General features: G+C 49.0%; 1 protein-coding gene across 37 annotated transcripts in view; it reads left to right on the top strand.

Annotated features, from left to right (window-relative positions):
• The window catches only part of LRRFIP1 (LRR binding FLII interacting protein 1), a 142,324-nt gene that overhangs the window by 35,947 nt on the left and 83,782 nt on the right, over positions 1–22,595 (top strand). For 3 of the 37 annotated variants that reach the window (XM_060151734.1, XM_060151731.1, XM_060151724.1), the window contains exon 1: positions 20,126–20,588. The exons of 25 other annotated variants lie outside the window; for them this stretch is intronic. In XM_060151734.1, the coding sequence (XP_060007717.1) occupies positions 20,523–20,588 (66 nt within the window). In that variant the 5' untranslated portion in view covers positions 20,126–20,522. Of the gene's footprint in view, positions 1–19,943; positions 20,026–20,125; positions 20,589–21,809; positions 22,252–22,595 lie in introns of those variants that run through there. 9 more of the 37 variants (XM_060151749.1, XM_060151754.1, XM_060151725.1 and 6 more) reach the window with 8 other exon arrangements.

Below are 22,595 nucleotides of genomic sequence, written 5' to 3'. Positions count from 1 at the left end.
CGGCCACACTTACGGCGTTAACACCCCTCACGATTTCTCCACGTCCCGCCCTGACCCCCCTTTGAACTCGGCCTGACTACCCGACATCCCCGGCCCCCAACTCTGAGGCTCTTCATCTCCAACCAGCCGCTGCCCCTCCGGTGTCTCGCGTCCTTACCCGCTCACGGCCACCTGAGCCAGGACCGCCCCCCCCATGTTCCTCCCACTGTGGAGGTGTGAACACGGCCTGGCTGAGGCCTGCTCACCTCACGTGGTTGCCTTGGTAGCTTCCTAGCCTGTGGGCTTCCCAGACTGACCCCCGCCTCAAACCGGTCTTCATCTTGGTGTCCCAGGGATCCCTAGCAAACACACACCTCACGCCACAGTCTCCGTCGTTACCACCCTTAATGGCTCCCTGTAGCTTCCAGGGTAAAGTTACAAGTCTTGGGATAACACCAAGGGCCTCTCAGCCTCCTCTCCCCCTCTCCCCTCCCCCTCCCTCCCCTCCCCTCCCCTCCCCTCCCCTCCCCTCCCCTCTGCATTCTTTATTGTCTTTCTTAAGGAAAGAAATTAGTGCAACCTTGGTATCGAATGGTCTGAAAAACGTTTTAATGGCCACAGAGTATGGCACTGAGGATGTTCTATCGTGTCTTCGTTTTCCTGTTTTTGGACTTGGAAAGGTTTTTTTACAGGTTTTTTTTTCTCTCAGTTGTGAGTAACATTGCAGTGAATGTCTTTAAGAGTAAATATTGTCTTGTACTTCAAATGATTTCCTTAAATTAGAATATTAGAAGTGCAAATATAGATTTTAAAAGTGAAAACATGTGTGAGAACCCTGATATTTGTTTCAAGCTGCTTTCCTGAAAGGCTATATCAGTGTACGTTGGCATCTGTGTTGTCTGAAAGAAAGTGTCTTCCTCACCACAAGATTAAGTGCTGTGCTTATTCTTAGCCTTTGTAAATTTGAGAGCTAAAAGCTGGTGGCTTTTTGATTCTTCATTTCTGGAAGTTCCTTTTCAAATTGCCAAAACACATCTTGGAGTGTTAGTATTTATTTAATTTTTTTGTTTTTTGGTGATTTGTAGGTTGCTTATTAACCCATTTCATAGCTATTGCAAATATGTTTTCTCAGTTGAGATTAGGAGTTGAACATCTTCCTCATTGCCTGAAAGAAACATGCCTACCCAGGTGCTTGATAGCCCTAAAATAGGTTCTCCACTGGGCTTATCTTATAAGATGTTGAAGCCGTCACAGTACTTTGATCACATGAATGAGAGCAGAAGGTTGGCCTTAAGTGGGACCACAAGGATGACTCTACCTCTGGTAAATGCGTACGCACACTCCTCTCTTTAAAAGGAACACAATCCCTTTAAACACCGACTGCCTGTTCCATCACATTGTTCCCTAGGAAACAGTTGCTGACGAGCAGAAGCCTACAAGTTCTCCTCAGCTTCCACCCCTGTGTGAGATGTGTCTGCTGGACACAAAGCCTCGCTCACCACTGCCTGGAGAGTGGGCTTGAGTCAGCGTCTGGCACGAGATCACGAGAGTCTGGACAGATCTGAACGTTAGACACTGAGCCATTAACAAAAACCAGCTGGGAGGAGTACATTTCCTGTGTTCTTGGACATTTGACAAATGGTGGTAGATGGTTGTAATTCCAAAAGGGAAAAAATAACGCATAATCTAAGGATGATTTGTCAACTGGGTTTTTTCACCGAGAGGAAAAAGTCTGAAATGTCCCCAGTGAAGCTATTTGCCATTGTTATAACGCAACTGGCAGGGCAGAAAGCGGTGTTGTTGAAACGGAGATTGCTCTGTTCTAGGTGTGGCTGCTTGGCCGTGTGACCTTGGACAGGTCACTTGTCAAGACTGGAATAGTGACATCTGCTGGAAGCAGCAACCAGGCCAGATCATGTCTGGAGGCCCCTTCCAGCTGTGGTTTGAAGAAAGAGAGAAAACATTTGTTCGATGGAGGCAGGGATGGGGTAGGAAAGAACCAGGACTGTGGGGAGGGCAGCACAGCTGAGCTCCTGGTGCGGCCCTGCGGCCTCGAAACTGTGTCAGCTGGAGTCCATCACTCAACTCCCAGCCACGGTTTCCGCATAGACACCCGGGATTTAATAATACCCACCTTTCAGGGCTGTTGAGGCTTAAATGAGATCAACCCATAAAATGCCAACGCAGCCTCTGACACTGTTCAGTGACCACCTGGTGAAGGTTTGGGGACCACGTTCCTGCCGGTTCTGCGTCCTGGGCTACATCCGGCTGCACTGCCCCCTGGTTACAGGACGTTGACGAGCCACTCACCCCGTCTCTGCCTTGGTCCCAAATCGGAGAGTGGGATCCTTTCTCTTGATGGGGCCGTTGTGAGAAATAGCAGAATAAAGCACGTCAGGCATTTCAACAGCATCTGGTACACAGTGTTATCACTTGTTTTTATCATCAGCCTCATGGAGAAATGTTTCCTTTGAGAGTCCAGCGGAGGTGCTGAGCATAGCACACGGGGGCCAGGGGGGTGCTTACAGCGAACCTTCCCCTTCCAAGGTTCCCGTCCACCCCCTTGTTTTATCTGAAGAGACTCACAATATCTTCAGGTCGTATATGGAGAACCAGTCCATTGCATCCAAAAAGGGTCCCGGGATCCTGAACTAAGGGAACCCCTTCTGGTTCGCGTGACAGTTATTGCTGTAACACCGGCATCCGCCTTTGCAAGTGATGAGCAGTGAACTTGTGTCGGCTCGTGGTGCCAGCCGAGGACCGTGTAACCCATGCACTGCTCACATACCCTGCAAGTGGTAGTGGGTGGTTCTAGGCTGCCATGGAGGTGCAAATCCAAGAGCCGGAGACTTTCCACATCAGTTCGGGCTCCGAAGCACTTAGCCTCAACCTATGGAAACAAACCAGGCACCGCCCATGGTCCCACGAAAGCTATTTTTTTGTCACATGTCAGAAACCCAGGATGGCACAGAATAGATTCTCTCTCGCTGTTGGACACTTAAGTCAGACACTTTCCAATCAGAGGTGAACCACTGCAATGACATTTGTGTTGAGTCTTCCGTATTCTCACGACAACGACGGAGAAATGCGGCAGGAAGAGCTGGGGGCAGGGGAAGGGGCTGGTTCAGGGGCCCTGCCAAGGCTCAGGGGCTGCAGTGGGCCGCCCGCCAGCTCCTTGCTCCTTCCCCGCACTTCCGTGGTCCCCTCGGAGAAGCTGGCCAGCTGGCCAGGGGCTAGGGCCCCTGCTCAGTACAGGCCTTATGTGTGTCTGGGCATGGGTGTGCGTGTTTCCCTTGTGAAATATCTTAGACCACCTCTCTAAGTAAATTACAGTTAGAGTGACATGAATGACCGGTGTGGCAACATTTTTCTTAAGGCTTTTTCACTGTGCGCCAGGTTGAGAGTTTCTTCTCCTCATTCTAATCTCTGCAGCGGTATGAACGGTACTGTATTGGGTCCTCACAGTTTCTAGAAGTCTACGGAAGCCCAGAACAAGCAGCTTAGTCTCAGGACATATAGTCACTGATGGACCCTTTACAGAGGAAGGGTCAGTGCCCTCCATTTCTTGTCTTGTTAGTGACTTTTTAAATGTGGTAGACAACATAAAACTTCTTAAAATAGAAATGGAAAATGTGGTTCTTAGGCAAGTGAGTTAGACTTTTGTGTTCAATGAGAAATTTAAGATTTGAAAAATAAAAAATTGAATAGAAATCAAAGATTTAAAAATTCTTAGGTATCCATTATGATCATATTACTTGTTCAAACTGGAAAGCAGAAAATTTTCTGCACCTGCATAACACAGATTTTATCTTGCCCTTAAAAAAAAATTGACCTAAATTTAAGGTCGTTTTATATTGGGTTTATTATTCTGGTTACTCTAAGAGAGTACCTACTTTATCACATGTTGAAATAAGACCTTACAAATATCTTAGAATTGATGATATATATTTTAAAGTATTTCCCTTAGCTTGAAACTCTAAACAAAACCTTGCAATGTGATTTACCTTGTATTTTCAAGGAGTGCTATAGATAAGCCAGGAAATACTGACTTTCAGTGACTCTAGTAAATAGTTGCAGTGTTTCATTTGTTCACAGAGCATGATGAAATGCTTTCACAGTCGGTGGAATTGTTCAAGCTTTGTAGAGTAAGAGGAGACGTATCAATGCATGTACGTTCCATCTGGGGGACGGAAGAGTGATCTTGTTTCTATGTTAACTAAAACTCTGACATAAATGAGCTTGTTACTAAAGTTCCTCAGCTGAGGGGTGGGTCCTCTTTGATTACAATTACCGTTACGTTTTTATAAATTGTCTTCGTGGAAAAAAAGAAACATGGGGATTCGGTCTCAAAGGTTTGAAGTCAGCACCAGGAGGCAGTCTTCTGTCGCTGGTCTGTGGGATGTAAGGGCGATGGTGGAGTGGCTGGTGGCAGGACGCCAGGCCGGCATCTAGAAGGCTTGGTGATGTCTGGGAGTTTGCCCTTTGCCCGGCTCTCAGAGGGAAGCCTCACAGGTCTCACAGGAGGGCTCTCCTTCCCCAGCCCTCCCCGCTGGGAATCACTTCTTGTTTCCTTAGAAACGCAAAGCTGTATTTTCTGTCTGCGTCTGGGGATATGTCCATTGAATGTCATGGCACTCACCATGACAATTAATTACTTACTCGGCAATTATTTAACATCAGTCTTTCCCCCGGAGGAGTGGCTGCTCCTTGCTCACGGTTACGTCCGTGGTCCTGACCCGTGGCAGCCCTCAGCCACGCGTGATGACCGACGGAACGAGCGGATGAGAAGACTCTGCAGCAGTGTGGGGGGTGGGGTGGGCACTGGGGACAATTCTGATCATTCTGGGAGTCACGCTGAGGCTGGGTTAAGGCAGTGGCTCTGGGGCACGTTGAAGTGACATTAGGAGAGGAAGCCGACTCGGTGATGCACGTCCGGCGGAGGGGGGAGAGCACCAACCTCGCAGGGGCGGGCGTTTACTGATGTCAAGACCTGGCAGCACATTTAGTCCTTACAACAGCCCAGGAGGTTGTGACTGTTACTGCCTCTCCTTCACTGATGAGGGAACTGAAGCCCAGACACATTAGAGAAAGCCTTCTTGGGAGGCAGTGTCTGGTAGTGCCCCCTCGGAGGAGGAAATGCGGAGGAAAGACCCTTGGAGGCGACACAAGTTCCGTTCTGAATACGTCTCGAGCTTGAGGTGACTTTGGGACCTCCGGGTAGAGATGTCCACCTGGCAGGTGGGCTGAAACTTGGATAAGTCAAGAGAAAAGAAATAGAGACCTGGTGTTGGGGGACATCTGGGTCACAGTCAAAGTGGTGGGGCTGAGAGGGGACCTTACAGGAAAGAACTCTGAAGACCACCCAGGAATCCATGTCCCCCAGGAGAGTGGTTGAGGATGTAAGCACGGTTGTGTGTCTACTTTATTTTCTGTGGCATTCAGAAATAGGCAATATGATCGATAAAATGCACAAATTACTGTTTACTATTTGCAGGATGGTTGATAATATCAGTTAGAGAGATGCACCAGGGCATGAATTTGGGATGGTATTATTTTCCCTTTCAAAACAGAAAAAGAAACCTGGTATTGGTGATCAATCCTGTGATCATGTGATCAGTCATGTGACTTTTTTAGGCAAAAATTAAGGAAGAAAAAGAACTGTATTCGACATCTTGAAACACCCAGAAGGATTCTTAACTTTGGGTCCAATCATCCTCCAGGGGTCTTTGTTTATATTTCAAAGGATCCCTGAAATTGGATCAGAAAAAAAGAACAGCGTTACCTCCAATTATGAATGTAGCCCCAAAACTTTAGAAGTGTGTGTGATTTCATCACCAAGGACCAACTATGTTTATGTCCGTTTTCGGTGGTTGCAGACAGCTGTGTCGATATTATGGTGGATATGCGCTCTTGTCACTCAGTACACGAAGAAAGAAGCTCGTGTTGGGGCTGGTTATTAAACTGTTGCCTCTCTGCTCCAAACCCGGCTTCTTCCCAGCCCTGTGATGCTGGGGCTGGAGCCCTACACACCTCGTCTCCCCGGGCTCTGCCCAGGCCCTAGAGGGCAGCTGTGAGGCCAAGGAAGGAGACAGGACCACTCCTCCCTGTCTGCCTCCTGTTTCTGTGAGCATCACGCCAGCAACGGCCTCCACCCAGGCAGCCGCCGTCGGTTCCGTTTCTAGTATTTTTCATGCTCCCAGAAACTACCGTCGTGGAGCCCCGTAGTAGATTCCGGAGCACAGTGCCTTCCGAGCCTTCGGGGGACGCTAACCGAGCCCTTTGTTCCCCCAGCCCTAGCTGTTCCACAAAGTATTACCTCTGTGTTACCCGAGTCCCCTTTGCCGTCTCAGTCATCCAACATCTGTATTGAATTGCTCCTATTAATAGAACTGGTGTCATTTCCTGTTTTCCTCTCTGGACTGTGATTGATACGATATATCACAATTTAAAAATATATTTTGATAATATATTTCAGAATAATCACTTTCCTTTGTAACCCTATACACTTTGTTTTAAGCACTTAAAAATACCATTCTGGGACTTCCCTGGTGGCTCAGTGGTTGGGAATCTGCCTGCCAACGCAGGGGATGTGGGTTTGAGCCCTGGTCCGGGAAGATCCCAAGTGCCGCGGAGCAACTAAGCCTGTGCGCCACAACTACAGAGCCCGCGTGCCACAACTACTGAGCCCGCCTGCTTAGAGCCCAGGCTCCGCAACAAGAGAAGCCACCGCAGTGAGAAGCCCGCGCACCACGAAGATGAGTAGCCCCCACTTGCCACAACTAGAGAACGCCCACGTGCAGCAACGAAGACCCAACGCAGCCAAAAATTAATTAATTAAAAAAAATACCATTCTGAGAATGGCCACAGGCTTCACCAGCCTGCCAGGGGCATCCATGGTACAAAAATAGGAAAGAAGTGCAAGTGGTGGGCAGCCTAATTAATTTCAGTTTCCTTTCAGGTTTAAAAGCCTCTAGGAACAAAAGGCATAAAGGTTTTTCATTCTTCCTTTCTTTTCAAATAAAGTTACAGAGAAAAATGAAATTCTGTGTTATTTTCCCCCTTTAAAAGTAGTACATGCATAACAAAATAATCATTGGAAAATAGAAGGAAACAAAAAGCATTATAACATAAAGACAACCATGGCTCTATTTTGATTTATTTCCTTAAGGTCTTTGTTGTTTATTTTTTCATAGATGTTATTGGGGTGTGTGTGTGTGTGTACTGAGTGTGTGTGCACTCAACATTGTCATGAGCGTTTTGCATCCTATTACATACTCATCATAGACACCATGTTTATAGCCAGAGGGATGCCATAAAGTAGGTATCCCAAGGTCGATTTGGCCACTTTCTTACAGTGTAAAACTTTTACCATAAATTATTTTTGATTGTGGTAAAATACACATAACATAAATTTCACCATCTTAACTATTTTTTTTCATCTTAACTATTTTTAAGAGTACAATTCAGTAGGATTAAGTACATTCACACTGTTGTGCAGCCGTCACCACCATCCATCTCCAGAGCTCTTCTCATCTTCCCAGATGGAACCGTATCCATTGAACACTAAACCTCATTCCTATGTCCCCTCCAGCCCCTGGCAGCCACCTTCTACTTTCTGTATAAATTTGACCATTCTACGTATCTCCCGTGAGTGAAATCATACAATATTTGTCCTTCTGCATCTGGCGTATTTCACTTTGCATAACGTTTTCAAGGCTTCATCCACATTGAAGCATGTATCGGAATTTCCTTTTTTTAAGGCCCAGTAATATTCCATTGTAGGGATACACCACATGTATTTATCCATTCAGTGGACCCTCGGGTTGTCTGACATTATTAAGCCAAGATGAAACCTTTAGCGCAGGCCCCTCGGGAATGCTTGCCGGTGACCACCAAGAGGCAGCCGCTGGCGTCCGACCCTCTCCCAAGTGTGTCTGTGTCTCCCTGCTTTCTCCCGTTCTTCACTGCCTACTCCCCTTTGCCTCCTTCCAGCCTCTTTCCATGCTGAAAGATATAGTTCTACTACATTTTATTTTAAATGTATTTTAAATAACCGTAGAATATTAGAAGTGAAAACTTTGAATATTTTTATTCAAAACTCTTAGTTGCTTCACTGTGGAACAATTTCTTCTTTTTCAAAAATTGTACCATAAGAGAGTCTCTTTGCCCAAAAAGAGAAGTTCCTGGGCTTCTATTGCCTAATACCATTCTTTGCAGACACAGTCAAGTCCAGCCATCTGGAGCAGAACGTTCAACTAGGAAGTGACTGGGTGCCTGAAAGACAATAACTGTCCCAAAGTTCAGGCCACTTGTTCTAGAAAAGTAATAATGGTTGCTCCTACTAGAGCCTCACGACTTAGAATTCCAGTTAGTCTTCCAGTTCCATGGGCTTAACAAGCTTATATATTTCCCCTGCACCAGGGTGTGCCCTGCAGGCTGTGGGTTCCGGGCTGCAGAGATGCAGGCTGAGATAGAAGCCACAGTGGGGTGGGGCCGGAAGGCAAGAGGGAGGGGCCCTTGGTCTGGGACAAAAGTTAATTCCCACATCCCTTTGTAAATGGTGACTGGTTACATTAGATTTAGGTGAAATGCGCCCTGAAGTACTTTGTAACATTGTGCATTTTGTAAACCAAGCGCTATGCTCACAGCCAGCATTTTATTTATTTAAATACTGATTATGAATAATCACTCATTTAATCCTTATAAATGGTATGAACTGGGTGCCATTGTTACTCCTATTTGACAGATGAGGAAACCGAGACATAGAGAGAGGTTAACTGGCCCGAGACCAACAGCAAGTTCTAGGCAGGGGTGCGGCTTCCTGCCCACGCAGTGTTGGCCCCAGAATCTGAGTGTCATCCCTCCACAGGGCCTCTCCCTGCAGAACACAATTGTATGGTAACACTCACAATAATAAACTTTTCACTGACTTCAGTACTAATCTTTCTTCAAGTCGCTTTGCCTGTTTATCTTTTATTGGTCAAAATTAGATTGTGGCCTTTGGGCAAGAGTGTCTTGTTCTGAGACTTATAATTTCTTTCCTTTCAGGGGCTTTATCAGGTGACTGACAACAAATTCTCTGTTTACTGTATAGGCAGCTTTAATGCTGTTTAAATGCCAATAAGGCTGGTGTCCTGTCCTGTGTTATTACAGTGCAAGCACAAACCCACAAAGCTGCTGAGTCCTTACTACTTCCCTAATTGCAGAGTATCCGATTTAAGAAGAGATGGCAGACCAGGGCCAGTGTAACATTATAATGATGGGAGTTCTGATGTTCAGACAGGATAAAGAAATCGGCAATAGAACTACTGAAAAGTAGTTATACTTTTTGTAACTACTTGCAGATTTGTACATAGCTAATCCAAAAAAATCAGCCTAAAACTGAGAGTTCAATGAAATAATTTGTGATGATATAAACAAAAATCCATAGCAGGGGGGAAGGGTGAGGGAAACGGATAGTTAGGGAGTTTGGAATTGACATGTGCACATGGCTATATTTAAAATGGATAACCAACAAGGACCTACTGTATAGCACAGGGAACTCTGCTCAGTATTATGTAGCAACCTAAATGGGAAAAGAATTTGAAAACGAATAGATACAGGTATATGTATAACTGAATCACTTTGCTGTACACCTGAAACTAACACAACATTGTTAATCAACTATACTCCAATATAAAATAAAAAGGTAATATTAATTAATTAAAATTATTTTAATAATTTAATAATTTTATATTATAATTTAATAATTAAAAATTAATTCCCTACTTCCAAAAAAAATACATATGCCACAATAATTTTTTAAAATAACGGCAAGAAGATAAGATCCCATTCAAAAGAGCATTTAGGAATAAAGAAATATGTAGGACCTATATGAAGGAAGGTATAACAATATACTGAAGGACATAGATTAAAAAGTGGAGAGAGAGATACCTTGTTTCTGAATTAGAAGACTCGGTATTAAAAAGATGTGAATCCATCCCAAATAATTTATAAGTGTAACGTAATTCAAAGAAAATCCCAGTTTAGGGGACAAGGTTGGCTTAAAGTTAAAAGCTAACTTGGAAGAATAAATAGTGAGACGAGCCAAGAAATTCTTGCAAAAGAATAATGAGGGTGATTTTTAACTTTTTTGTAGCCTACAGGTTCTTTGTTCAAACAAAATCCTACTTCCCTGTTCAAACACTTTCAGTGGGTCCTTTACTGCCTCCTGAATAAAGTTCAAGTTCCTTAAACTATTATATAAGAAAAGAGCATTCAAACAATATCTAAGGGTATTCTGAAAAGCAATAAAATTCCCACGAATCCACCACTTAAATAGAGCAAGCTCTTTTGTTTACCGCGTTTCCTTCCAGTCTTTGTCTACATTCGTACATTTGTACAGAGTTGTATTCACAATACACTTGTCTAAGGACCAACGATGCCAAAAGCTTGGCTCTGGGGAGATCAATAAGCCCAAAATTCGGGGCTTGGAGGAGGGGAGGTTCCAGAAAGAGGGCAAAGCTCCCCGTGCTCAAAAATGCTGACACTAAGCCTTAAACCTAATCTGAGCCAATTAAGTGACTCGGGACTCCACCGATGGCTTTTCTAAACCTGTGTGTAAATTCCAGAGTCTCTTATCTGCAGGAAAACTAATCTGTGTTCTTTAGAATAACAGGCAGAGTGTGTGGCAGGTGCCAGCCTGGGGTCCCACCGTTTATCTGCCACCTGCCTGGTGGCTGCGTCTCTCCTGTGTCACGTGGGAAGCTGAAGAGGTCACAGGAGTTGCCGGAAACTACAACCTAGTAAGTGACAGAGCAGGGATTCCAACCAGCTTTTCTCCCAAACCTCTGCTTTGGAGGTTTGAGGACTCTCGTGCTGTGCTGGCTGTGACGGCTGCTCGCGCCCCGGCTCTGGCTTTGCGCTCCATCATTTGCCCCTTTTTGATTGGGCCTCTTCCCAAAGGGTCAGGAGGCAGAACTCAGTTCTTCGACCTTCTCACTTACAACGTTCTTCCTTCCAGCCCACCTCCGCCATTACACCCTTGGTCTTGGCATGACTGTACATCTGAAACCTCAAACTTCCCACCCTGTGGCTCCCACTTCCTACCTTTCAGTGTCTGGTGCTGACTTCCTTCCTGACTACAGCGCCAGCCCTGCTTTTGAGTTCTTACTTGAAAAAAAGAGAGGGCTACGGACATTAGAGAACGTGTTGAAATTTTTTTTTTTTTTTTTTTTTTTTTGCGGTACGCGGGCCTCTCACTGTTGTGGCCTCTCCCGTTGCGGAGCACAGGCTCCGGACGCGCAGGCTCAGCGGCCATGGCTCACGGGCCCAGCCGCTCCGCGACATGTGGGATCTTCCCGGACCGGGGCACGAACCCGTGTCCCCTGCATCGGCAGGCGGACTCTCAACCACTGCGCCACCAGGGAAGCCCGTGTGGAAATATTTCTGTCTTGATCATTATTTCTGTGCATGTTTAGCTGTGTATTTGTTGAGGTGACTTGTCTGTGTAAGTTGATAAGTCAGTGTCCTTCTACAGTGTGAGTGCCTTGGATGGAGGCTGCAACCCTCTAGATCAGGGGTTCTCAACAGGGTTCTCCTTCCCTCCCAGAGGACATGTGGCCACGTCTGGAGACACCTTTGGTCATCCAGGTAGGGTGCAGAGCGTTGCTGGCATCTAGTGGGTGGAGGCCAGGGATGCTACCAGTCATCCTCTGATGCCCAGGACAGCACCCCAGCAAAGAATTACTTCACCCAAAATGTCAATAGTGCCGCTATTAAGAAACCCTGCTCTATAGTTATATTAGAGTTTCCTCATAAAGTCTCACCCCATATTTAATACAAACGCCTCAACAGAAGTGGGGATAAGAGGAAGGGGCTTCAGTGTAATCTGAGTAACTAAAGTCAAACCCACAGGTCAGAAGAGGCGTTTGGAAGATCTACAATGGGCTTAGGGAACCACGCCTTTCCATTAAGGTAGGCGGGTCGAAGCTGCCCAGTGAGGTGGCAGGTATAAAGGTGCCTTTAATCGACCTCTCTGCTAGCACTCAGAGGTGACGTGCTCAGGAGTGGCTATTTGATCTCCTGCTCTTCCAGAATTTCCACTCTCACACTAAACATGTCTCTCCAGATGGCTGTTCTTCGCTCTTCCTTAAACTTCATCTAAAATCTTCATTTTTCAAAGGTGAGGCTTTTATGTTCTATGCTAAGTCCGCTGGAGAGATACCTGGTTCATACGGATTGATGATAAAAAAGGTGCCCATAACCTGGTACTTTCCTGGAGGCTAACAGTTGATGACTTTTCTTTGCCCTTTGTTTCAGGGGCTAAAATGCAGAGGGGAAAACCCTTATTTTAGGGTGTGGGCATGTGTGTTTAGTGCTGTGCTAAAGTGTGTTCCGGTCTTTATTTTCCTTTAGGAAACTTCATTTTCTTAGAAGGATTATTTTAGGGTGCTCTTTTAGAAATTTCTGTACCTTAGGTTGGAAGGTTGCTTACTTCTGACATTTCTGTCTGTCCTGAAGTCAGGTTGTCTTCAAGTCAAGCTGTTTAGTGGGAGTGCCTGGATTTTAAACCTTTGAATTCACCCTATGTGCCCTCAAATTTCCCTGTTTGCTATGGGTACTGTTTAAATTTAGATTATAAACTCCTGTGTTCCCCACACTTCCTTTCTGTGACTGACATTTGTCCGTCACCTTTGTAGCCTGATGGATTTCTGGAGTTTTCAGCCAGCAGGGTAGAGACTTGTTTCATGGCTCTGACTGTTAGGCACATTCTATCTCTCCTAGAATGTTAAACTCATAGGCAAGATTACTGAGACCGGAGCCAAACAAATCGGTGAGAATCTAGAAGAAATTTTGCTTCTGTTTTTTTAACCATCATTTTATGTTCCTAAATACATTTTGAAGCATTTCGTGTATTTCTTATCAGTGGGGTGTTCTGTTAGCTAGTGAATACAGTTGTTGAAAGTAAAGCCTATTTTCCTTATTTTACTATCAATTCTGATCAAAAGTTTCTTAAATGGACTATTCTGAGTACATATATAGATATTTTTTCTTTGCATTAGGGTTGACTTACAGGGACTTTTCCAAGTCTTTTCCTCTGTGATTGAGAAATATGTAATGGATTTGAGTTGTTTTCTTCTCAATATTTTTAGAAAATAATTGGGTGGTATTTGCAGTGTGTTGTGTTCATGAAAAACAGGACTGGTTTTCCTAAGAGGTGCTTTATTGGAGGTGTTTGTGGCCATTTCCTTGGACACAATATATGGTGGTGGTGGTGGGGGGGTTTCTGTGATCATCTGGTCTGGTCTTAAGGGTCAACAGTTCTGAGGAATGGATTGAAAAAATGGCTACATCCCTCCCCCCTCCAAGATTGCTATGGACTTATTGCTGGACGCTTTTGGAGATGAACTTAATTCCAGAGTAAAATAAGTCAGAAATTATTTTAAATGTGGACAGATTTTACCCTGTGGCAGCCTTATTGGGCCTCCTGGAGCCCCGTGGAAGGGCTCTGGGCTCAGGTACTGAAACTAGCATCACCCTGGCTGTGCCGGAGGCGGCTGTCTGGTGGGTCCTTCAGTCTCTGCTCCTCCCAACCTTCGTCGTCCCTCAGTTCTGTGTCCACAGTCTCTGCACCAGGACTGTGCTTCTCGTTATCTGTCCTCTCCTGGCCACTTTGGTTTTCTCATCCCCATTTAGCTCAGAATCAGGCCAAATCCTGAAAGTCCAGAAATGCCCTCACCACTGTCCCTTAGTCAACAGTCTCCCACACGCCCACCCTGTTTTAGCTCAATCTCCGTTAACTTCCACTTTCCAGCCTCCAAACTGCCTCAAGTCTCTTCCATCCTTAAAAACAGACGGACGCATGAACAAATCTCTCCCCACCCAAAACCTTCTTGATTCTGTCTTCCTCCGAGGCTGTGACGTGCCATTTATTTTGTGTGCATGAACCGTTGAAAATGCTTAAATGTAGAATTTCAATAAGAGGATACAATAGCAGGTGTTTTTCTAGTTGCAAATTAAAGGCTTTCTCGACCCTGGCCTCTCCGCTCCATCTACCCTAACACCAGTATTCACGCCAGCCTTCTGAATAGTGGCTTCCAGAAGGCGCCTCTGATTTTCTGTTTCCCTAACGACCCGTCGTCTGTCTTGGCTTGTTCTTGACACTCTCTTATTCGTTAAATGTAGGAGCCCCCAGATTCCTTCCTTCAGCCTCTTTTCTGTTATATGCATGCTACCATTTTTACCACCACCTTAAACCGGTTCATACTTCTGGTGCCAAAGTGCCTGCTGGACACTTTCCTCAAGGCTTTCTGCCCCACTTCAAGTTCAGCGCAACCAAAACTCAAGCTCATCACCTTCCTTAGAAAATCCAAAGGGATTTTCAAAATATATACTAAATGAAAAAAAAGTGGTGAATTGCTGCTGCGTGCCAGGTAGTTATGCCAAAAAAAAATCCAAAAGTCATGCCGTTTTAAAAAGAGTTTCTATTCTCAGTTGCTACCAAAAATATAACATACTTAAGATCAATGAGAGTTAATGATAAACTATCAAAGTCCTCCATTTTCCTGGGAGAATCATCCATCCATCCATCCATCCATCCATCTGTGAGGTGAGCATCTGCTCCCTTTTTTTTTTTTTTTTTTTTTTTTTTTCCTGTACGCGGGCCTCTCACTGTGTGGCCTCTCCCGTTGCGGAGCACAGGCTCCGGACGGCAGGCTCAGCGGCCATGACTCACGGGCCCAGCCGCTCCGCGGCATGCGGGATCCTCCCGGACCGGGGCACGAACCCGCGTCCCCTGCGTCGGCAGGCGGACCCTCAACCACTGCGCCACCAGGGAAGCCCCTGCTCCCATTTTGGAAGAGCCCACTCAGAGTCTCTGGGGAGAGTGAGGACTCAGTCACAGGCAGCGGTGAGTAGGAAGTATGTGGCTGTAGGACACCCAGCACAGGGCGGGTGCTCAGCAAGCAGGAGCTGTCTGTATGCTAGAAACTAGCTCTCTTGCTTTCTAGCCACTCTTGCCCCCAATATTTCTGTCCACTGGAGGCAGGCAGGACCCAGGCCCGAGTGTCAAGTTCACCGTGGGCCTGATCTGGGCCGGCTGACTGTGGGGTACAGTTTTCTCTGTGAATGGCAGGCGAGGACTGGCTCCCTCATCTGATGTTCCTACCAGTGCCCTGGGAGAGCAAGCTACGGCCTGGACCTGGGTACGCGCACTGCTTTGCCAACACCCTTGGAGCAGGAGTTGGGGTTATTGGTCCAGGTTCAGCCCAGGGAGACAGCCTGTCTGGTGACTGTCTGTTCCCAGTGAGGATCCCTGGGTGGCTGGGGGGAGGGAGCACCTCTGTGTCAGGCAGTGCACCGGATGCTAAGGGCTTGGACTTTTAGCAGGGACTTGGGTTAAAAACCTGACTTCACTCTGCCAGTGTGCATCTGTGGACGAGTTATACCACCTTTGTGGGCCTCCGTGTGTGTACACCTGCCTAGACCTCGTTTTATTGTACTTCACTTTATTGTGTTTCAAAGATACTGTGTTGTTTTACAAATAGAATGTTTGTAGCAACCTTGTATTTAATAAATATGTTTCCTAAGGCTATAGGTGCCATAGACAGTGATTCCTCTGATGGGTCTGGGCACCTTCTACACACCATTAAGAACATTTGTGATTCACCAGAAGAGGTCACAATATCAGCATTAACAGAAGTTGGGGAGAAGTTGATTCCAGCCCTCATGGGTGACTTTGAGGGGCTCAAGTCTTCAGTGGAGGAAGGGCTGCAGATGTGGTGGGAGCAGCAGGAGAGCTGGAATCAGTAGTGGGGCCTGAAGATGGGACCGAACTGCTGCCATCTCATGATAGAGCTGATGACTGAGGGATTTTGCTTCTTGTGGATTTGCTATGAAAGTGGTTTCCTGAGATGGCATCTGCTCCTGTGAAGATGCTGTGAAGATTGTTGAAATGTCAACAAAGGAGTTAGAATATTTCATCAACTGAGTTGATAAAGCAGTGGCAGGGTTTGAGAGGAAGGACTCCAAATTTTGAAAGAAGTGCTACTGGGGGTAAAGTGTTATCAAACAGCATTGCGTGCTACAGAGAAATCGTTCGTGAGAGCGAGAGTCACTCGATGCAGCGAACTTCATTGTCTTATTTTAGGAAATCACTGCCGCCGCCCTAGCCTTCAACACCCACCACCCTGATCAGTCAGCAGCCACCAGCACAGAGGCGGGACCCTCCCCCAGCAAAAAGATTATGGCTTGCTGAAGGCTCAGATGGCACCAGTGTGGGCCCAGGGTCTTTATATAAAGAGCTGTGAGGTCAATGACAGGTTCAGTTTTCCCTTCTTTAGGTCAAGATCCCACTTCTAGCAGGTGGACTCTATTTCCAGCCCCTTCCAAGCTGCTGGGCAGCCACTGACCTGCAAGCACCTAGTCACCGTTTAAACCCAGGGACTCTGTCCTGAGAGGCACCTTAGGTTTTGTGGCAGCTTCTGTCTCGGGCATCCCTAAAAGCCACGATGGTTGTGGTGCTCTGAGCCCCCTCAACAGAAATGTAATGTCGAAAATCTCAGAAGCAGTTCTCTGACGTGCAATAAGGTTACACGCAGGCACTTAATTTCTTAAGGGAGCCCCTAGAAGAGAACAGAAGGTAAGTAGAATGATCTAATGGTGCTCTGGGAACCTCAGACTCATAGCTAACCAGCAAATGCCACAACATTTAACCACTTTGGGGTCGCACCCAAACATGGTTTACTGGTCTTCGTGGTGCTGGGCTGCTTCTGGGTTCACCAGCTTTGCCTCCTGCTGTGGTCGATGCTGAGTGCTAGAGCAACGGAGACAAATCCTTCCAGGATGTAGCACAAGGTAGAGGGCGGGCAGGGGAGGGCACAGTGGTTCCTGGCTGCACCCCTAGTTAATAACCCACACAAAACCAGTTTCCAAATCCCAGCCATAACAGCTGTTCTGCATGAACGTGAATTCCCAGCCATACTGATTACAGCGGAATAAACATCTCTATGTTGCTTCTACAAACAGTGAGCTTACATGTATGTTATAACCTTATATGGATCCTTCCGACTAATATAAAAACCACTTCATATTATAAAGCTGGTTCATGAAGGGATTACCCAGATTTGCGCGGCACCTTTCAGTTTACAAAGCATGTTACACAGGCACACCTCGGAGACATCGTGGGCTCGGCTCCAGTCCACTGCAGTAAAGTGCTTATCACAATAAAGGGAGTCACACGAGTTTCACGGCATCCCAGAGCATATAAAAGTTATGTTTGGGGGCCTCCCTGGTGGCGCAGTGGTTGAGCGTCTGCCTGCCGATGCAGGGGACACGGGTTCGTGCCCCGGTCCGGGAGGATCCCACATGCCGCGGAGCGGCTGGGCCCGTGAGCCATGGCCGCTGAGCCTGTGCGTCTGGAGCCTGTGCTCTGCAATGGGAGAGGCCACAACAGTGAGAGGCCCGCGTACCGCATAAAAAAAAAAGGGGGGGGGATGGAGACTGCCTGGGAAGGGGCTTCCTAAGGGGCCCTTTTCACTAGAGAGCTACTTATGTCAAAATGAACAGAAGGCAACTAGACCCTCTACACTTTGTTCTGGGGCCCCGGGGTCTAAGTAACACCAAGAAGTGTGAATTCAGCACCACTTAAAATACAGACTGACATTTCCCTACAGCTGGGACGGGTCTGAGCCATCTTCACGGTATGGCTGGGCTGGAACACATGTCAGAACATAGAGGCCTGTCATCTAGAAGGATGTTAGCAAAGCAGTTTTCTCTAATTTGCTACTGCTTAGTAGAATCAGAAATCTCTTGTGCCTTTACTATCATTATTTTATTGTTGGTATTGTTAGTTTGTTCCTGGGAATAAAACTGGTCAACCAGTTGCTTCTCCCTCCACGATAGTGCCCTCCAGCCAGGCCCTCTCACAGCTTTCGTGGAGGCTGTGGGTTTGTTGTCTTCTCCGGGGCTACCCACAATCTCTCCCGGCTCTCAGCCATTTAAACCTGTCGTTGCCCAGCTTCCTTCCTGCTGCAGAGAAGGGCAGGAAGGCCTGGGCACCTGGAGGCCAGGAGAAGAGAGCGGGCTGAGGGGCAGCAAGGCGGCTCCCCTGACTGTGCTCAGTGGGGGTCCTCCCCTCCGCCCTGGGCGCTTTCATTATCACTGTCATGTTTCAGATGAGACTCGAGACACAGGGGCTCCATAACTTAGTCATGATCCCACAGTAAGTGGCAGAGGCAAGAACTGAGCCAGATGGTTTAATTCCAGAGCCACCTAACCCCTTCCCTATGTGGTTTTCACAAAACTGGTAAGTAGCCATTGGACGGGCACCTGGGAGCTGGGGAGGGTGCAGGTGTCTACAGGCATTGCCCTGTGACAGGACAAAAGAAGCCTGTTCCCTGTGCCCTGCTCAGGGAGATGTGGTCATAAGGTTCCAGGTGGCAAGAAGCTCTAGAATTTGCTTATCTAGATCAGAATATTCAAACTGAAGACTCCCAGAAGGCGGTTTTATTAACTGGCTATCATTCTCATCTGTGGAGCTCTTAACTAAAATCATCTTTGCTTTCCACCATAGATTCCCTAAGTCCCGTACTTGTTTATGTAGAACAGCTTAAAATTATTTTTGCCAACTAGTTTAACTCTATAGAATCAAGAACTGTAATGCATTGACGTATTTTAAAAGTGTTATAGCGAGAAAACAAGGTATTAAAGGTACGCATTTCAATCTTTGAAAATTATTCTTGCCAACCTAACGCTGCTATCCATCGAGGCCTGGCGCTGTGTTCCCGCTCATCAAAGTGGAAACCTTCTGTTTCTCCCGCAGAGGCCACTTTGGGTCTTTACTCGGCCTTGCTTTTCTGCTGTCCCTACTCTCTCCTAGGTTAGGACCTCGGTCCCTCAGAACCTTCTCTGTTCCCCACCCCGCTACGCCCCCCGACACATACACCCTTCCTTCCAGAGCCCCCTGCCCTGAAGCCAGAGCGGGAAGGCGAGTGCACACGGGCCTTGCGCTAACGTGTTACCGAGGAGGAGGTGAGTGGGGCAGAGTGGGGAACTGGGGGACTGTAACATTTAAATGTGTATTTGCGGTCTGTCGAGGATTTCGCTGGAGCCGCCTTTGCAGAGAATTAGGGGCGGGGAGGTGGTCTTTCTGAGAACGGCCTCCGAAAACGTGCCCCCAGGGTATGGGCAGGAAGGGCCCGGGACCGCCTGGACGCAGGGTAGGAGGCCGGGCGGGGCGCGGAAAGCTTCCAGGTGCCACAGGCAGCGGGCTGGGCCGGGGCAGGTTGGCATTCCGATGAAAATCTGCGTCGCTTCCTGCCCGTCGCTTCTGCTTCGGCCTGGCGAGGTCAGGAGACGTTTCGTTGCTTTGCATGTAGAACTGCTAAAGAACGAGCGACGCGAGTTCTGCGGCTGGAGGAGGCGCGTGCTGGGTGGCCGGGGCCCCGTCCCGCCGCTGGACGCTCCTCTCCACGCCCTCCCCGCGCGGCGCCCGGCGGGGACCTCGGATCGGCCCCTGACCCGCACGACCTCCCGCCGGATCCCTGGCCGGTGCAGTCCCCCGGCTCTGAGACGCCGCATCCGCGCCAAGCCGCGTTCTTCTGCCGCCTATTGCGGAGGGGGAGGCAGGCGGGGCCGCACCCGGCCCTCGGATGCTTGCTCTTACCCCCGCGGGCCGCGCGGTGTGGTCGCCCTGGAAGCCGGCCCTTTCTCCGGGTGACGCGTTAGCTGGGTACCCCGACCAGCAGGTGCTGCGGGACTCGGGCGAGGTAATCGCGTCCGCAGAAGCTCACTTCGGCCTGTATTTGGAGAACACCTTGGGGCGGGAGCGCAGCACCGACGGCGAGGGGGCCGGGGGCGGGGTCTGAGGAGCAATCCGCCCCACCCCCGCGCGGGCCCCGCCCCGGGGGCCCCGCCCCGCTCTGGCTCCTCCACCAGAGGACCCCGCCCCTCGCGCAGAACCCTCCCCCGCGCAGGCTCCTCCCCGGGGCGACCCAGGCCACGCGCGGGCGCCTCCCCACTCCTCCCCGGTCTTCCGAGGCCTCTCAGCTCGCCCTCTCTCGGCGGGTGGGTGGGCGGCCGACGGGGGGCTGTAGGCGGGGCCGGCTACGGTCTTTTTTCCCCACCGCCTTTCGGGTGGGGGGCGGAGGAGGGCTGGGTGATGATTAATAACCGCGCCGCTGGGGCGCGGGGAGGAGCGCTCGCTGAGAACGGGCCGGGCGGGGTGCGTGGTGGAGCGCGGGCGGGACGCTTGTGGGAGGAGGGCTGGGGGCGGCCCCAACTGCTCTTCTCCCGGGTGCCGCCACCCCAGGCCCGCGGGCTCCCGGGCTCCGCCACCTGCGCCCCGCCCCTTCGGCCGCACTCCAGCCCCGGAACAGCGGAGGCGCGACCCCGCCTTGGGAAGGGCGAGGTTCCCGTCCCGACGCGCGAATTTGTCTCTGGGCAGTAGCCCCGCCGTTCTCGGCATGTGGCTGCGCTGAGAGCCGGCCCGCTCGCGGATCCGGGGAGCCGGGCGTTGGCTCCCTTTCCCTGCTGTGTGAGAAGGTGGACCTGCAGCCGGCAGGATGACCAACCCTGCGGCCGCGCAGAACCAGGAAATTGACTGTCTGAGCCCAGAAGCTCAGAGACTGGTAAGAAGAAAACACATTTTCGAAACTTTTGGTTCTGATTGCCAGTGTTTGGTCCTTATTGATGTTCTAGGAGCCAAGGGCAGGCGGCACCTTCCGCCGCAATCATCTGTGCCCGGGGAGGTGTGGGGCTGCCTCGCCTGGCCGGGGACCCCCTTAAACGAACGTCCCCACGCGAGCATGGGCGGGGGGTGGTGGCCTGCTCTCGGTTCAGTTCGCGGCTCGGTGTGCACTGACCCCCGGCTTGCGCTCTGGAAAGCACATTTCCCTGGGCAACGCCCCTCAGCAGGACGGAAAGGAACTTCGTCTGGTCCCCTCTGCCCGCAGTTACGGCCTTTTGACGGGCTCTGCCCAGCTGCGTGACTCGGCCGCGGATCCAGCCGAGGTGTGAGACCTGCGCGTGGTCTAGAGTTTCGCTCAGAGCTTCTAGTTTGATGTTTTACAAAATACAGTACCTAGGAACTGGTGCCCAGAGGCGGTGCCCTCGCTCTGAGGCTGGCGCCCCCAGTGGCTGGGTGGCTTGGAGCACTTACCCTGCGCTGGACCTTAGAACCAATGCGTTGCACCCGGTTTCTCTAGTTCCCCCAAGGACCCCAGTTCCCAGATCCACTTTGACTGGTCTCCTGTGGTCACCGGGTCCGAAGGGGATCCTCCCTCTGGGGGATTTTGCAGTTATCCGGCTCAGCACCCAGCGTTGGAACCATGGATGTGGGAGTAGTTTGGCGTTAAAATCGGGCAGGGGGTGAGGTGGGGAAGGTTAGTAACTACCCCTTTTCATGTGGCTTGTGGTTGATGATGAATGGGAATATTTAAAGGTGAAAGGGCGTAGTTTGGAAAAGAAGCACATCATTAAGTTAGTACTGCAGACAGGGAGAGAGACCCTAGATTTCCACTTTATCCGGCCTGTGTGGAACCTTGATAAAAGTGTGAACCCCAAATAATCACTCCTTCAGCAGGTAGGAATTAGTCACCTACTGAGTGTTTGTGGAGGATTCAAGGTGAATAAGACTGCCCTGCCCTGAGCTTCCCGGTCAACACCAGAGAGGAGTGTAGAAATAGATTCTGATGAATACACGCTTGAAAATGACACTCCTTGCTGAGGACAGGCGGGTGGGTATTTTTAAGGTCCTCGTTAGTGTGCTCCTCTGACCTGACATAACGTTCCACCCCTGGACCAGGCCTTTGGAGCTGGTTCCTACCCCTTAACCTACTTGGGAACCTACAGAGAGATCCTTGAATCACCATCAGGGAAGGGCCCTTGGAGGAAAGAAGGATGGGAACGCCGCTGAGATGCCCAAGCTCCCGGGGAGCCGCCTAGGCAAACCATAGATGGCAAGAACAGGCTGATGTTAATCCTGGGCAAGATCTGAGCTCAGAGGAATGAACTGCTGGGCAAGGAGAAGAAAAGAGTGACCATGGAGAACAGGATGTGAGGAAGGGAGCGCCAGGCCGTCAGAGGCAGGAGTAGAAATAACACCTGTCGCCCGAAGGCGCTGGCTGCACGCTCTCATTAACCCTTAACTTAACCCTGGGACTGGATCTGGTCGAGATGCGTGCTTCACAGAGATGCTGCTGGGAGCTGGTGACAGGAGAGACGGGGACAGCTGCCGAGTGAGGAGGTGCTCGGTGGGCACAGCCCACCTCCTACCCCGAGTTCCAGGATCCAGTAAGCTCTGAAAATCAGAAGTTGTTTCTCTTTTTTGTAAGTTGTCAGCAGGATTCATTTGGCGGTGATGGGAGGCTCTTCGCGGCCCCCAAGTCTCATCTTATTGTAGGTATCTGTGCCAAGGTCCCCAGGTCCCATTTGGCCGATGGGAGGCTATTTTCAGTCTTTATTCTTCTCAGTGTGAATATTCGTACATTTCTCTGCAGCCCTGTTAAGGTTCTTGATTAAGGGCTGTTACTCTGGGTTGTTACAGAATATATGGTGTACGCATCTTGTTACCTTTCTAAAATCCAAAAATGTTGAATTCTGAAACACATTTGGTCCTAGGGGTTTTCAGTAATCAA

The sequence above is a fragment of the Lagenorhynchus albirostris genome, chromosome 6 (assembly GCF_949774975.1).
Source record: "Lagenorhynchus albirostris chromosome 6, mLagAlb1.1, whole genome shotgun sequence".
Lineage (NCBI taxonomy): Eukaryota > Metazoa > Chordata > Mammalia > Artiodactyla > Delphinidae > Lagenorhynchus > Lagenorhynchus albirostris.
The sequence above is the reverse complement of the archived record's forward strand: the minus strand, read 5'-3'. Positions and strand labels throughout refer to the sequence as shown.